General features: G+C 21.9%; 1 protein-coding gene across 5 annotated transcripts in view; it reads right to left on the minus strand.

The window, feature by feature from the left end:
- The window catches only part of LOC122508477 (insulin-like growth factor 2 mRNA-binding protein 1), a 59,444-nt gene that overhangs the window by 3,630 nt on the left and 39,868 nt on the right, over nucleotides 1-15,946 (minus strand). For 3 of the 5 annotated variants that reach the window (XM_043621854.1, XM_043621857.1, XM_043621856.1), the window contains 4 exons: nucleotides 5,943-6,119; nucleotides 3,968-4,348; nucleotides 3,313-3,565; nucleotides 330-689 (listed from right to left, as the gene is read on the minus strand). In XM_043621854.1, the coding sequence (XP_043477789.1) occupies nucleotides 330-689; nucleotides 3,313-3,565; nucleotides 3,968-4,348; nucleotides 5,943-6,119 (1,171 nt within the window). The remainder of the gene's footprint in view (nucleotides 1-329; nucleotides 690-3,312; nucleotides 3,566-3,967; nucleotides 4,349-5,942; nucleotides 6,120-15,946) is intronic. The other 2 variants (XM_043621855.1, XM_043621858.1) reach the window with 1 other exon arrangement.

The raw sequence follows: 15,946 nt of genomic DNA on the forward strand, positions 1-15,946 counted from the left end.
TTTATACAGAAATAGAAAAAAAATTAAAAAACGTAAATGAAAAAATAAATGCTTATAATAAAAAGAAAGTAAATAAATACGCTAAAAAGAAAAATACGAAAAAATTTTATACAGAAAGAGAAAAAAAAACGCCAATGCAAAAATAAATGACAATAATAAAAATAAAGTAAATAAATTCGCAAAAAAGAAAAATAATAAATTTTTTATACAGAAAAATTGCAAATAACTGGAATTTGAATAATTTTTCTGATGGGAAATTGCAATAATTTGATGGAAAATTAAAAAAAGAATTTATTAAGTGATAATTAACTGAAAAGCGAGTGTATTACCTTCCATTGAGATTCCGGCGATCCGACGATAGTGACTTTTCTTTCCGTTTGTTGTTCGGCCGGCTTATCCTGTTCGAGTGGTGCAATTTTAACGCTTGCACCGGAAAACCTGATAATGTTTCTAATGTGGGAACCCTTAGTTCCAATGATAGCACCAACACTGTTGTTCGGAATGTATAAGAATGTCGTTTCCTGAGTGTCACCACCGGCCGGTGCTCCCTGTTGAGTTGGTAGACTGCTTTGATAAGGATATGGTGCAGGTCCGGAACCATAAAGTCCCGGTCCTCGTGAACTGTAACCCATTCCAGCCGTTGACATCATTGCCATTGGATGAAGACCCGGGAACATCATACTTTGTGGCTGTTGACAAAAAACCATTCTTAATTCTCTTTTTCATTCATTTTATTAAACAAATAAATAGAATTAATTAATTAATTTAATTTAATTTAATTAAACAATTAAACTCCTCGATTTTTTCCTTTTTTTAACAATATTAATTCGAATTTATTTGTATTTCAAATTATATTTTGAACTAGAAAATGTTACGCGCGGAACGTGATTTTCAATTTATTATTGTTATGTAAATTAAAAATTTTTTATTTTCAAATATAAATTTTTAAATAATTTTATAATAAAAAATAATAAAAAAAAAAATTTTAAATTCACTTGTTAAGTACAAAATTAATTATTATTGTTTATATTTTCAACAATTTTAATATAATTCTTCCTAACAATTCAATTATTTTTATAAATAGTAAATTTTTTTGCAAGAATTCAATTATTTTTATAAATAGTAAAATTTTTTGCAAGAATTACATTATTTTTTATCACAATTTTATGAACGAATACAATTATTTTCTAAAATTTTAATAACTCCTTCTAAACAATTCTTAAATAGTAAAATTCTTCGCAAAAATTAAATTATTTTCAATTAAATTTTCACGAAAGAATTTAATTTTTTTCTTAATTCGTTATAAAATTTTTATCAAAAGAATTCAATTATTTTCCAAAATTCTAATAAATTCTTCCAAAAAATTCAACTATTTTTATAAATACTAAAATTCTTTGCATGCATTCAATTATTTTCAAAACAATTTTAATTCAATTCAAATATTATTCAGAAGAATTCAAATATTTCCATAAAATTCAATTATTTCTAAAAAATTTTAATAAATTTTTCAAACCAATTCAACTATTTTTATAAATACTAAAATTCTTTGCAAGAATTACATTATTTTTTATCTAATTTAAATAAAATTGCACGTAAGAATTTTAAAAATTTCCATAAAATTTAATTTCAACAAGAATTTAAAATTCTCTAAAAATAATTCAATTATTTTCAAAATATTACAAAAAAATTCTATATAAAAATTAAATTACTCTCAATGCAATTTTCAAATATATTCATCAAAAAATTTGAAAAAATTCAATTATTTTCACAAAATTATAAAATTCTTCTGATGAATTCAATTATTTTGAATATACTTGATTTTAATAAAATTCTTTACAGAAATTCAAACATTTTAATTATTTTTATAAATAGGTAATAAAATTCTTTTCGAAATAATTTTAATAGAATTCCCTCGAAAGAATTTAATTATTTTCAAATATTTATATAACATTCATTTATTTCCTAAAATTTTAATAAATTCTTCGGAACAATTTAATTATTTTTATAAATTGTAAAATTTTTCGCAAGAATAAAATTATTTTTCATAAATAATAAAATTCTTCTGAGGAATTCAATTATTTTTATAAATAGTAAAATTTGTTGAAAAAATTCAATTATTTTTAACAAAATTTTAATAAAATTTCACGAAAGAAATCAATTATATTTAAAAATAGTGAAATTCTTTTTAGAAATTCAATTCTTTTCAAAACAATTTTATAATCAACCGTAATTTATGGAAAAACTATTTTTTAGACTGAAAACAAAATTTTTTTTACAACCAAATGAAAATTTGACAAAAAAAATATTCAAGCAAAAAATTATTGAAATTTGCTAAAGAAAAAATAATAAAATGTTTTGAAGAATTTATTAAATTATTTTTCATAAATAATAAAATTCTTCTTAGGAATTCAATCATTTTTATAAATAGTAAATTTTTTTTGGCAAAAATTCAACTATTTTTAAACAAATTTTAATAAAATTTCACGAAAGAATTCAATTATTATTTTTAAAAATTATAAAATTCTTTTTAGAAATTTAATTCTTTTCAAAACAATTTTAATAGAATTCCCTCGAAAGAATTTAATTATTTTCAAATATTTACATAAAATTCATTTATTTCCTACAATTTTAATAAATTCTTCCTAACAATTCAATTATTTTTATAAATAGTACAATAATTCTTCGCAAGAATTAAATTATTTTTCATAAATAATAAAATTCTTCTGAGGAATTCAATTATTTTTAATACAATTTAAATAAACTTCTTCTTCATGAAATTCAATTACTTTCGAAATTTGAAATTAAAATTCTTAAAGAAACTCCATTATTTTAAAAGAAATTCAAAAAAATTCTTTAAAAGTATTTAATTAGGATTTTTAAAAATTTTAATAAAATTCTTCGCGAGAATTCAATTATTTTCATAAATAAAAAATTTTTTCGAAGGAATTGAATTATTCTCTTCAAATTCTTTGATAAAATTCTTTGCAAAAATTCAATGATTTTACTTGCAGAAGAGAATATTTTTTATTTCCAAATTTCAATTTCTTGATTTATTGATAAAGAAATTAAAATTTGGAAATAAAAAATATTCTTCTTTTTGTAGAAAATATTTTCGATAATTTTTCGCTTGAATATTTATTTTATCAAGTTTTCATTTGGTTGGATAAAAAATTTTGTTTCTCAGTATAAAAAATAGTTTTTCCATAAATTACGGTTGATTATAAATTTGTCATCTTTTCGACGACTGAGTAATTTCTTTGGAAAAAAAAAATTCGTGTAGAAAAAGTATAATCGTCGTTGGTGTATACGTACAGCCATTGCCTGAAGATCGTTCTCATAACTTTGACGCAATTTTTGTGAAATCATCGCCTCTGCCTTGCTCATATTATCAATGGATCCCTTGACAGTGATAATACGCTCGAGATTGAAGCTATTAATATCGTTGATACTGCTCACTGTGATTTTCGTGTCCGTATCCTGCATAATCCTCTTTATTGTATTTCCTCCTTTTCCAATGATGCGACCAATCAAATTATTGTGTGCCAAAATTTTCAGAGTGATTTCACTGTTAAAATGAAAAAAGAAAAACAATTGTTAAAAATAATTTCCCTTGAGAATAATTGCCGGTGAAAAAATCAGCAGAAAAATAATTAACAGAAAATAAATCATCGGAGAAAAAATTAACAGAAAAAAAATCACAGGAGAAAAAATTAACAGAAAAAAAATCATAGGAGAAAAAATTACCAGAAAAAATATTAACAGAAAAAAAATCAACGGAGAAAATATAATAACAGAAAAAAATCATAAGAGAAAAATTAACAGAAAAAAAAATCATAGGAGAAAAAATTATCAGAAAAAAAATCACCGGAGAAAAAATTGACAGAAAAATTATTAACAGAAAAAAATTAATCGAAAAAAAAATTTGACAGAAGAAATAGAAAATGTTTTGGAGTAAAAAATATTTTACCCTTTGTTGGTGTTGGTGGCCTCTTGCTGCATAACTTCGAGAATCTTTTTGCAGGCGTTCGTGCAATTTTCTGGATTTCCATAAATAGTGATGGCCTTCTCCAATGAGCCGACATTGTCCTTTCTGTGTACGTCGACCCTGGCGCGGGTCATCTGTGTTATTTGCCTTATCGTCGAGCCCTGACGACCGATAATGGCACCAACCATATCTGACTGGACCAGAATTCTTAATGGGAAGTCCGTTTGACGACCGGATCCGGGAATTCCTGAGAAAGCGACGCCACTTCTTTGACTGCGACCCCTTCGTCGTCCTTCTCCACCCATCATTTCAACTTTCAATGGATTTCCTTCCAAATCATAGCCGTTCAATTGATTTGCAGCTCTGCAAAATTTTTTCAACAATATTATTATGTATTTTTCTCTCTTTTTTTCGCAAAAACAATTTTTTTTTCAACTTAAATTAAACTTTTCATTCCAAATTAAATTATAAATATGATTATTAATAACTCGTTAAATTTGTAATAAATAAATAAATAAATTAATTAAATTTTTCATTTCAATTTGAATTAAATTTTTTCTTTTTAATTTTAAACAAAATTTTTCTTTTCAATTTTAAACGAAATTTTTAATTTCATATGAAATTATCCTCTTAATTTGAGTAAGATTTCATTTAATTATTTTCTTAAATTAAATTTAATTCAAAAATTTAATTAAATTAAATTTAAATAAATAAATAAATTAAATTTTTCATTTCAATTTTAATTAAAATTTTTCTTTTCAATTTAAAACAAAGTTTTCTGTTTCAAATGAAATCATCCTCTTAATTTTAATTAAATTTTATTTAATTATTTAATTAAATTCCATTTCGTTCAATAATTTAATTAAATTTCAATTTAAGTTAGAATTAAAAAATTCCCATTTAAAAAACAATTCATCAATGAAATTTGCAAATTACAGGAAAACAAGGGTTTTATTCGTCCTTTTCTTAAACTTCAAGAAAAGAAAAATCCAAAAAATATCTTCAAAACAAAAATGAAATCAAAGAAAAATTTTCTATTTAGAAGAAAATAATTGTCGGTGGATAAAACGGATCCAAATCGCTAGAATTATCACGATCGGTACGGGACCCTCCATTTTTTCTTCCTGATTTTTTCTGACAAATTGTCTGCATACAACAATTGCCCAAATGTTACAGGTTTCAAATAAAAAGTAAATTTTTACTCTCAAAAGAAATCAAACGATAAAAAAATTAAAAAATATTTTTTTTGTGTTTAAATCCAATTTTAAATGAATTTTCAGTTAAAAATATAAACAAAAAGGAAAGAAAAAGAGAAAAAAATAAAATAATGACAGAAAATAAATGAATAATTCAAAATAATGGAATAAAAAGATTGAAAGAATAAATTGAAAAATTAAAAATGAAATCAAAATAAAAACAGTATAAATAAGAAAAGTAAATGAAGTAAACAAAAATTAATAAAAATTCAAAGAATAAAAAAAGTCAAAAAGATAAAAATAGACAAATAAATCAACAAAAGTAGAGAAAATAAATAATTAAAAGAAAATAAAAATTCATGAAAATAGAAGAATAATAAAGGATAAGTAAATTAAAAAAATTTATAAAAATAAAAATTAACAAATAGGTAAATAATATATAAATATATAATATATAATAATATAATAAAAAGACAACAAACAGAAATAGATGGAAATAAAAAACATAAAAATAATAAGCATGAAAATATAAAAATAAGCAAAATTGAGAGAAAAAAATAAGAAACCTAATAAAAATAGTAAACACAATAAATTATTAAACAAAAATAGAGAAAAATGAATAAAAATAAAAAAATTGATAATAATAGAAAAAAATGGAATAAATAAAGATGAAAATAAAAGAAAAGAGTAATTTCATGATTAAAAGTTTTAAAAAAATAGGAAAATTTTTGTTTCTTTTTTAGAATTTTGATTTTACTCACTGATGTGCTTGTTCGACGGTTTCGAAAACGGCGTGGATACTTTGCGAGACTGGATCGCGCGATGCAACCTTTTCAATGTTCTGAATTTGTCCATAATTTGAAAGCAGCTGCTGGACATCGTCGAGTGTGAGGTGAGGTGGCACATTACTCATTAAGATTTTATTGGCGGCACCACTGCTGAAAGCAAATAAAATACGTAAACTTTTAGTTTTTCGTTGCATTTTTTTTTTTTTAATTCGACAACAATAATAATAATAATAATAATAATAATTATTATTATTATTATTATTATTGACGCAATAAAATACTCTACACGGAAAGCTGAGAAATAGAAAGAAGATATATCATTTTTAAAAATGATAAGAACAATATACCAACAAAACATTTACTTAAGTTCAGAATCTTAGTCATTAATCAAATTTCATATTTTTTCTTTTAATAAAACTTCTTATAATTTTTCTTTTTATCAAAAAAAAGAAAAAAATTTATTAATATTTTCTACTATTTTTAAGAAAAATTTTAAAATAAAATATAAAATAAAATTAATAATTATATATTTAATAGTTAATTAATTAAATAATTTAATCCATAATTAAATTAATGAAAAGAAACAAATAATAATAATAATAATAATAAAATAAAAAAAATAATTATTATTATTATATTATTATATTTATTATTATATATTTAATAATTATTAAATTAAATTAATTAATTAATTAACTATTAAATATATAATTATTAATTAGTAGTAATTTAATAATAATTTCCATTGCCTCAAAATTTTTTTTCTTAAAATATTTCAAATATACAATATTTTTAATAAATGAAAAATAAAGGTTTTTTTTTTAATAATAAAATATAAAATAATTAATTACGGTGATTATATGAGGCCGAGCGGAAATCCTACATTTTCATACCTTGAAGAATGTAATCGATTATGAGAGGAGCAAAAGGAAAAAAAAATGTTTTCGTGCCGATAATGATAAGTTTGGGTTGTTGAACTGGTCAAATTGCCCTAATGAAAGGGACGAACAATACAAGACTCGTGCTGCCAACAAGAATAAAATTAAAAAAAAAAAACAGAAGAAAAAAATTTACCAAAATTTATGCCTCTTTCAACAGTTTCAACACAGCAGTTTTACGTAAACATTTGACATTATTGCTTAAGTATTAAAAAATTTTTATTAACAAATAAATAACTCGATTTCATATCCTTCGTTTTTTCAATCAATTTTTTATTTCGTTATTCGATTATTTATTTTATATTTATTTATTCTATTTTAATTAATATATTTTATTTCATATTTATTTTATTTTATATTTATTTCAATTTAAATTTATTTAAATTTAAATTTATTTCATTTTTTTTATTTCATTTTTTTTTTATTTATTTCCTTTATTTTTTTATTTAAGAAAAAATGTTTTGCAAAATAATAGTAACAACCAGTGATAGCAACTATTATCGACAATAATTACCATTGGTTGTAACTACTATTGATAGTAACTATCATTAGTAGTAATTACTATTGCTACTGACTACCAGCGATAGTTAATATTACTAGTTGTAATTACCATTGATACTAACTACCATTGATAGTAATTATCACTAGTAGTTACTATCACTACTAGTAATTACCATTGATAGTTAGTAGTTACTATCACTAGTAGTAATAACCATTGATAGTAATTATCACTCGTAGTAAGTACTGATGATAGTAATTATCACTAGTAGTAATTACCATTGATAGTAATTATCACTAGTAGTAATTTTCAGTTATAGTTACTATCACTAGTAGTAATCACCATTGCTAGTAATTATCACTAGTGATAGTAATAGTGAAAGTAACTATTGATAGTAATTACTACTAAAAATAATTACCATTGAAAGTAATATTATCACCAGTGTTAATTACCATTAATAGTTACTATCACTAGTAATAATTACCATTAATAGTTACTATCACTAGTAGTAATTACAGTTGATAATAACTATCGCTAGTAGTAATTAGCAATGATAACAACTACCATTGATAGAGACCATCACTGATAGTAACTATTACCAGTAGAAATTTTACTTATTTAAATGAAGAGAGTACAGAGAGGCAGGAAGGAAGACAGGAAACTTTTTCTGAATGGAAGAGATCTCGGTTGTATTGTACTGTCACTGAAATGTAGAGCAGAAGTGGAAAGAAAGCAAAACGAAATAAAACGAGAATGGAAGACCTTGATCCCCCCCCCCTCTCTCTCTCTTTTTTTTTCTTTTGCCTGATAGTTAGTCATCGTCCCAAGTGATTAGCCGGCGTCTGTTATTCGTCCTTGTCTCATAAAAGCCGGCTTGAGAGAGCAGATTGCACGTGTGCACCGAAACTTCAAATTTATATATCTATATATTTGTTTGTTAAATTTTTTGACAAAAAAAAATTCCCTCACTAATTATTTTGAAAATTTTATTTAACTTGAATTATAAATCTCATTTTGATTTTTACAATTTTTTTTGGGAATAAATTTTTAAATAGTGTCAATTTTTAGATTTTTTAATGAACGATATAGTGTTTAAATTTTTTTATTAGCAAAAATTTTTTTCTATTTATTAAAAGGTTTTTTAATACAAAAATCTATTTTCGAATTGACGACAATTTCTACTTTTTTTCATTTAGTAACAATTTTTATTGTTTTATAAAATATATAAATTAACAAGTATTTATTTTTTTTAATTATCTAATAATGATTTTTTAATTATCATCAACTTTTTTAATTACAGTAACAATTTTTTATTTAGCAACATTTTTTTCCTATTTAGTAAAAGGTTTTTTACAATTAGTAAAAAACAAATTTTCGAATTAAGGACAATTTTTTTTTTTTTGTTAATTGTACTCTCGCAGTTTTTCAGTCCAATAGGTAACTAAAAATAGTTTCCTGATCGCATGATCTTTGCAATTATCTATTTAGCTCTTAAATTGGAATCTAAAGATAGCTGGAAAAAATTATTTTTTTCGGAAAAAAAATGATATATTTACAACATTAGAGCAAGAATCAAGATAAAGCTACATTGTATATAGATCTAACAATCATGATGCGACTAATTTGTAATTAGGAATGGAGAGAACTACAAGGAAGATTACTAATGAGTGGACATTAATAATATCCTTGAATTTCTGTAACGTTTCTTTGCTCAGATATGTTATTTTTTTTTCTTGTTAATGGTGTTTTCGATAATATCAAATTCAGATAAACAGCAATTTTCAACAAATTGATAAAAATTACTACCCTAAATTTGTGTTATTATTTCAAATAAAAAAAAAAAAAAATTTACTACATTGTAATAGAATATCGGATAAAATTATTAATAATATCTAAATTAAATTTTTTTAGTAAATTTTTGAAGTAAAATAATTATTTTAATTAATTTTTTTTTCTTAATTTTTCAATTAGTAAATTTTGTTTCTAAATTAGAAAATTTAGAAACAAAATTTAATTTTTATTCTCAATTAGTAAATTTTGTTTCTAAATTAGAAAATTTAGAAACAAAATTTACTAATTGGGAATAAAAATTGTTACTAAATAATAAAAAGTAATAATTAAACTGTCACTAGTAGTGACTACCATTAGTAGTAATTACCACTCATAATTGTAATTGGCAGTAATATTAATTAATAATCAATAATTAATTAATAATTGTTACTAACTACCATTAGTAGTAATTACTATCAGTACTTATTATCATTGATAGTAATTACCAGTAGTAATTACTATTAGTACTTATTACCAACGATAGTAACTACCATTAGTAGTAATTACTATCAGTACTTATTATCATTGATAGTAACTACCAGTAGTAATTACTATTAGTACTTATTACCAACGATAGTAACTACCATTAGTAGTAATTACTATTAGTATTTATTACCATTGATAATAACTACCTTTAGTAGTAATTACTATTAGTATTTATTACCATTGATAGTAACTACCATTAGTAGTATTTACCATTGATAGTAACTACCATTGGTAATAATTACTATTGATAGTAGCTGTCATTTTTATATTGATTACAATTATTAGTAATTACCATTGATAGTAACAACCATTATTAGTAATTACCATTGATAGTAACAACCATTAGTAGTAATTAACATCGTTAGTAAATATCACTAGTAGTAACTATTACTAGTAGGAACTATCCCTAGTAGTAACAACAATTATTAATAATTACCATTGATAGTAACAACCATTAGTAGTAATTACTATTAGTAGTAATTACCATTGACAGTAACTACCATTATTAACAATTACCATTGATACTAACTGTCATTGGTAGTAATTACTATTATTAGTAATTACCATTGATAGTAACAACCATTAGTAGTAATTACCATTGTTAGTAAATATCACTCGTAGTAACCATCATTAGTAGTAACAACCATTATTAATAATTACCATTGATAGTAACTATAATTTGTAGTAACTACCATTAGTAGTAATCTCTACTGATAGTAATTATCATTACTTGTAACCCCCATGGCAGTAATTGTAACCACTGGTAATAATTACCATTAATAGTACCTACTAACCATAGTAACTACCATTAACAATAATTGTAATTACCAATAGTTACCATCGATTCCACCTACTATCGAAATCAACCATTCCGAATTGCCCTTCGAATGGTGAACCATTGGAAATAATTACCATTGTACAAAACTACCATTCTTTGCCCAATTAAATTCGTGCTCGCGTTTAATATTGAAAAAGAGCTTTTGAAAAATAGAAAAGAGATTTTTTTTTCCTTTAAAGTCTTTGAAGGAGATTTTTTTCTAATACTACTTTTTCTTCTTCTCAGTATCCGTTTCCATCGAATCAAATATATATAGGATGAGATGAAGAAAGAAAAAGGTGGAAAGAAAAAATATGTTAGTTGGTAAACGAAGTTTGGATTTACTGATCTTGCGTAATTCTCTCTAGATGGGATTTGATACGATTCTAAAAGAGCCATTCAAATCGAAAAGAAAGAAAAAAAATAACAATAAAAAAAAAGAAAGAAAGAAAGAAAAAAAAGAGAGGATTGTCTCGCGACCCAACTTTCAGGGAGGTCTTGTTTGTCCACTCTTGCGGGATTGGCAACCTAGTATAGAGGAGGAGGAGGAAGAGTAGGAGGAAGTGTTGCTTGCTGTGAGAAAGAAATCGTAATGAAATGTATAACATTTCTGGGTTGCATTGAGATAGCAAATTGTAATTGGTGTTAATTTATTGCTGGTATTGTTAAACAATGCTTTATTATTATTAATCCATTAATATTAATAATTAATTAACATTAATAATTAGTTAACATAATTAATTACCCAATTATTATGTAACATATATTATTAAAATGACTAGAAATAACTACTACTTTAAAATTATTAAATTAATAGAATTACCATTATTTGTTATTCATTCTATTATTTATTATTAATTTTTTATAATCAATTATTTATTCTTTTTATCACAATTATTCATTGTCAATATATATTGATAATAAATAATAAGTTAATTAGTTAATTAATTATTAATTTAGTTAAATAAAATACTAAAATTATTAATTAATATTCATAGTATTAATAATTATTCAACTAAAATAATTAATTACAAAATATTTATAAAAAGTCAACACAAATAATCTAAATAAAATAATTAATTAGCGTTAATAATTAGTAAAATTTAAGAATAATTAAATTAATAATTCTAAAAAATAAAAATAATCAAAAAAATACTAAAAACTAAACAACTAAAATAATTACAAAATTAACATTAATAATTAGTTGATGAAAATAATTTATTTTCAACATAAATAATTAGATAATTAAACTAACCGTTATTTATTGACAAATTATTATAGACAATAACAATTTATTATAATTGTTATTATCGACAATAATAATTTATTAATAATTTAATTATTATTATTATTAACAACAATATTATTATCGACAAATAACAATTTATTATAATTGTTATTATAATACTGACAAATAATAATTTGTTATTAATAATTGATAAATTATTATAATTATTACAAAATTGGAAAATTTTTATTTTCTATTAAAATTCTGTGGAATTGGAGAATTTTTTTTGCAGTTTATAACAGAAGGTACGTTTTTCGGTGGAAATTTTATTTTCTAGATTTAAGCTCCGTGAGGAATTTGAAAGGCAGATACAAGCAAAAACACGCGAATTGCTTCCTATCAGATTCATTTAAAGTTGCCAAAAACATTTTGTTAAACGTCCCGGTTTGAAATCAATATAATTAGACTACAATTAAAAGAGAACTTTAAAAACCCGGGAAAAAAAATTTGAAAACTCACAAAACCAACAAAAAAAAAGTTTTATTTTTAACGCTCTGAAAAATAAACTAAAATTAAAAATAAATTAAATTTAATATTTTTAATTAAGGAATGAAACACACGAGGAATAAATCATAAAATTTTATGGTAGTTTCAGTATTTTTTAGTATTTTTTAGTTTTTAGTATTCGTAATAGTTTTAGTATTAATTTTTAGTATTAACATTAGTTTCAGTTATATTTTTAGTATTTTTAATGAAAAATATTAAAATTAGAAATATTAATAATAAAAAATACTACTAATGAAAAATATTCAAAATAAAAGTACTAAAAATAAAAAATACTAAAGATAAAAATACTAATAATACAGATACTAAAATACAAATATTAAAAATAAAAAGTACTGTAGTTAAAAATACTAATAATAAAAATACTGATAAATTGATAATTAAAATACTAAAAATAGAAAATACTAAAAATAAAAATATTAAAAATAGAAAATACTAAAAATAAAATTACTAAAAACAAAAAAATGCTAACGATAAAAAATATCTACTAAAAATAAAAATACTAAAAATGGAAAATACTAAAAATAAAAATATTAAAAATAGAAAATACTAAAAATAAAATTACTAAAAATAAAATTACTAAAAATAAAAAAATACTGACGACAAAAAATATCTACTAAAAATAAAAATACTAAAAGTAAAAATACTAAAAATGGAAAATACTAAAAATAAAAATACTAAAAATAGAAAATACTAAAAATAAAAAAATACTAACAATAAAAAATATCTACTAACAGTAAAAATACTAAAATTACTAAAAATAAGAATACTAAAAATAAAATTACTAAAAACAAAAAAATACTAACGATAAAAAATATCTACTAAAAGTAAAAATACTAAAAATGGAAAATACTAAAAATAAAAATACTAAAAATAGAAAATACTAAAAATAAAAAAATACTAACAATAAAAAATATCTACTAACAGTAAAAATACTAAAATTACTAAAAATAAGAATACTAAAAATAAAATTACTAAAAACAAAAAAATACTAACGAGAAAAAATATCTACTAAAAGTAAAAATACTAAAAATGGAAAATACTAAAAATAAAAATACTAAAAATAGAAAATACTAAAAATAAAAAAATACTAACAATAAAAAATATCTACTAACAGTAAAAATACTAAAATTACTAAAAATAAGAATACTAAAAATAAAATTACTAAAAACAAAAAAATATTAACGATAAAAAATATCTACTAAAAGTAAAAATTACTGAAAACAAAAATACTATCAATAAAAAATAAAAATAATTAAATTTTCCCGTTTAAAACAAAATTTTCCACACGTGTAAATCATAAATTCAGTCCATTTTCTAACAAAAATGCAAAATCCATTTAGAAAATGAGCTTTTAGGCAAAATTTACAATTTTCACAATACATATATATGTGTGTATGCACACATTTCAAAAAGTTCCTTTCAGTGTGAAAGTACGGTCCTGACCGTGAACGCACCGTCGACCGACGTTACGAGCGTCGGGACGCTCAGCGCCAAAATCGATTTTAAAAAGGGAAAGTGGCGAATGAATATATATATATATATATTTACAGGACTATATATATGTCGTCAGGTATATGACTCGCTTCCGCTTAGAATTTTACGCAAGTGTATAGATGCATATACACATGCGTGTAGAAAAAAAACGTGTAAAACGTACACGAAGTAGAAACTGAGCGCGCGGCGCGGTACTTTGAATAAAAGGTAATCTGCTTCGTGCCGTCGAATAAATATATATATATACATCGTGTCTGCACTTTTTTCGTGTTTATAACGTAAAACTAACAATAATGAGGGACTACTCCCTTCGCCATATATATGTATATACATTTTACCATCCACCATACTACACACTCTAGCTGATAAAAAAAAAGTAATTAATTTACTGATAAAAGTGTGTCTGTAAAAATACACGTGAAAAATAGTATTTTTTTTCAAATAGACAAGAAACAAAAAAATGTAATTGGAAATTTTTAATTAATTTCCTTTCATCAATTAGTTTATTAAAAATTTATTTCTTTATTTCAATCTTTGATTATTTATTATTCATTAATTTTTTATTATTAATATTTTTACTTTCAGTATTTCTTATTATTAGTAATTTCATATTATTAGTATTTTTATTTTTAGTATTTTCTATTATTAGTATTTTTTATTATTAGTATTTTTAGTATTTTGTATTATTAGTATTTTTTGCATTTTGTATTATTAAAATTTTTATTTTTATTATCTTTTATTACTAGTATTTTTATTTTTATTATTTTCCATTATTAGTATTTTCATTTTTAAACTAATTGTATATTCTCAATAACTACATATAATTATTATAAATTATTATATTTACTTTTATGTAAATTAAAATTAACAGTATTTACTATTTTGTTAATTTTAATTTACATTAAAGATTAATGTATTTGTAAATTTCTATAATAGACGAAAAGAATACTTTTATAATTAAAAAATTTTACTGTAAAAATATTTATGTAAAAATATTTAGTGAAAGTAATAATCATATAAAAACAATGCTTTCATGATGAAGCAAATAATTCGTAAAAACAGTATTTAATTAATACAAAAATTTTAACTAAAAAATAAATAATAAATTAGCAATTACCAAAAGTATTTATACGAAAATATTTAAATACTATGTATATTGTAAATTATATCATTCCAAAAAAATACATTTCTCTTTTTTTTTTATCAACTAAGTTTTTGATAATTAGACCTGGAAATGATAACATTGACAAATAAAAGTCTCGTATTATATTTACAAGAGGAATTCAACACTTTTAAAAAAAAAAAAAAAAACTTCTTCAGAATATATATGTATGGATGAGTCAACATTATTTTCTGAGCACGTGTCGTATTTTTGCAGTGTATCTTTAGTGCTCCATTGGCCGTCCTTCGCGGCTCAGGAGAAAGCCTCAAATTCTTTAGATCACTATGTAATGCGATAATTCTATATTATTCTTATTGTCACAATTAGCATCAATGTATATAATTACAATAATGATTTTTTCTGTAATAATAAAATTGAAATATAAATATATAAAATGTAAATAAATTAAAAATACCTATATTAAAGAATTATATTAAACATTAAAGATATTTTTAAATTCTCTTGTTATTATTGTAATTTTCCTCACGGGAATCGAACCTCCAACCTTTGAAGTTTCACGTGCCTTAACGACCACAGCTATTGTAGATTCAATTATTGATTGAAATAATTCATTGTAAATTTCGATTATTATTAATTTTTATCATTTATTTTTTGTCAAAACTGTTTTTTTTTAATTATGTAATAAAAAATAATAAACAAATAATAATATAACCGGATTTAATTTTTATTTTCCACTATATTTATTATAAATTTCGCTTATTTTTATTAATTTTCAATATTTACTTTTTGTTAAAATTATTCTTTTTTAATGATTTTGTAATGAAAAATAGTAAATAAATAATAAAACTATATTTAAGCCTTATACTTACAAAATAATTAATTTTGTCTCTTAAATTTATTTAGAATTAAGTACTTTGTACGAAAGCAGATTTTTTTTCTAAATCCGTTGATGCTAAATAAATTTATTTATTTATTACTTCCTCATAGAGGAAGTA

This window comes from Leptopilina heterotoma, unplaced genomic scaffold, assembly GCF_015476425.1.
Source record: "Leptopilina heterotoma isolate Lh14 unplaced genomic scaffold, ASM1547642v1 Lhet_54, whole genome shotgun sequence".
NCBI lineage: Eukaryota > Metazoa > Arthropoda > Insecta > Hymenoptera > Figitidae > Leptopilina > Leptopilina heterotoma.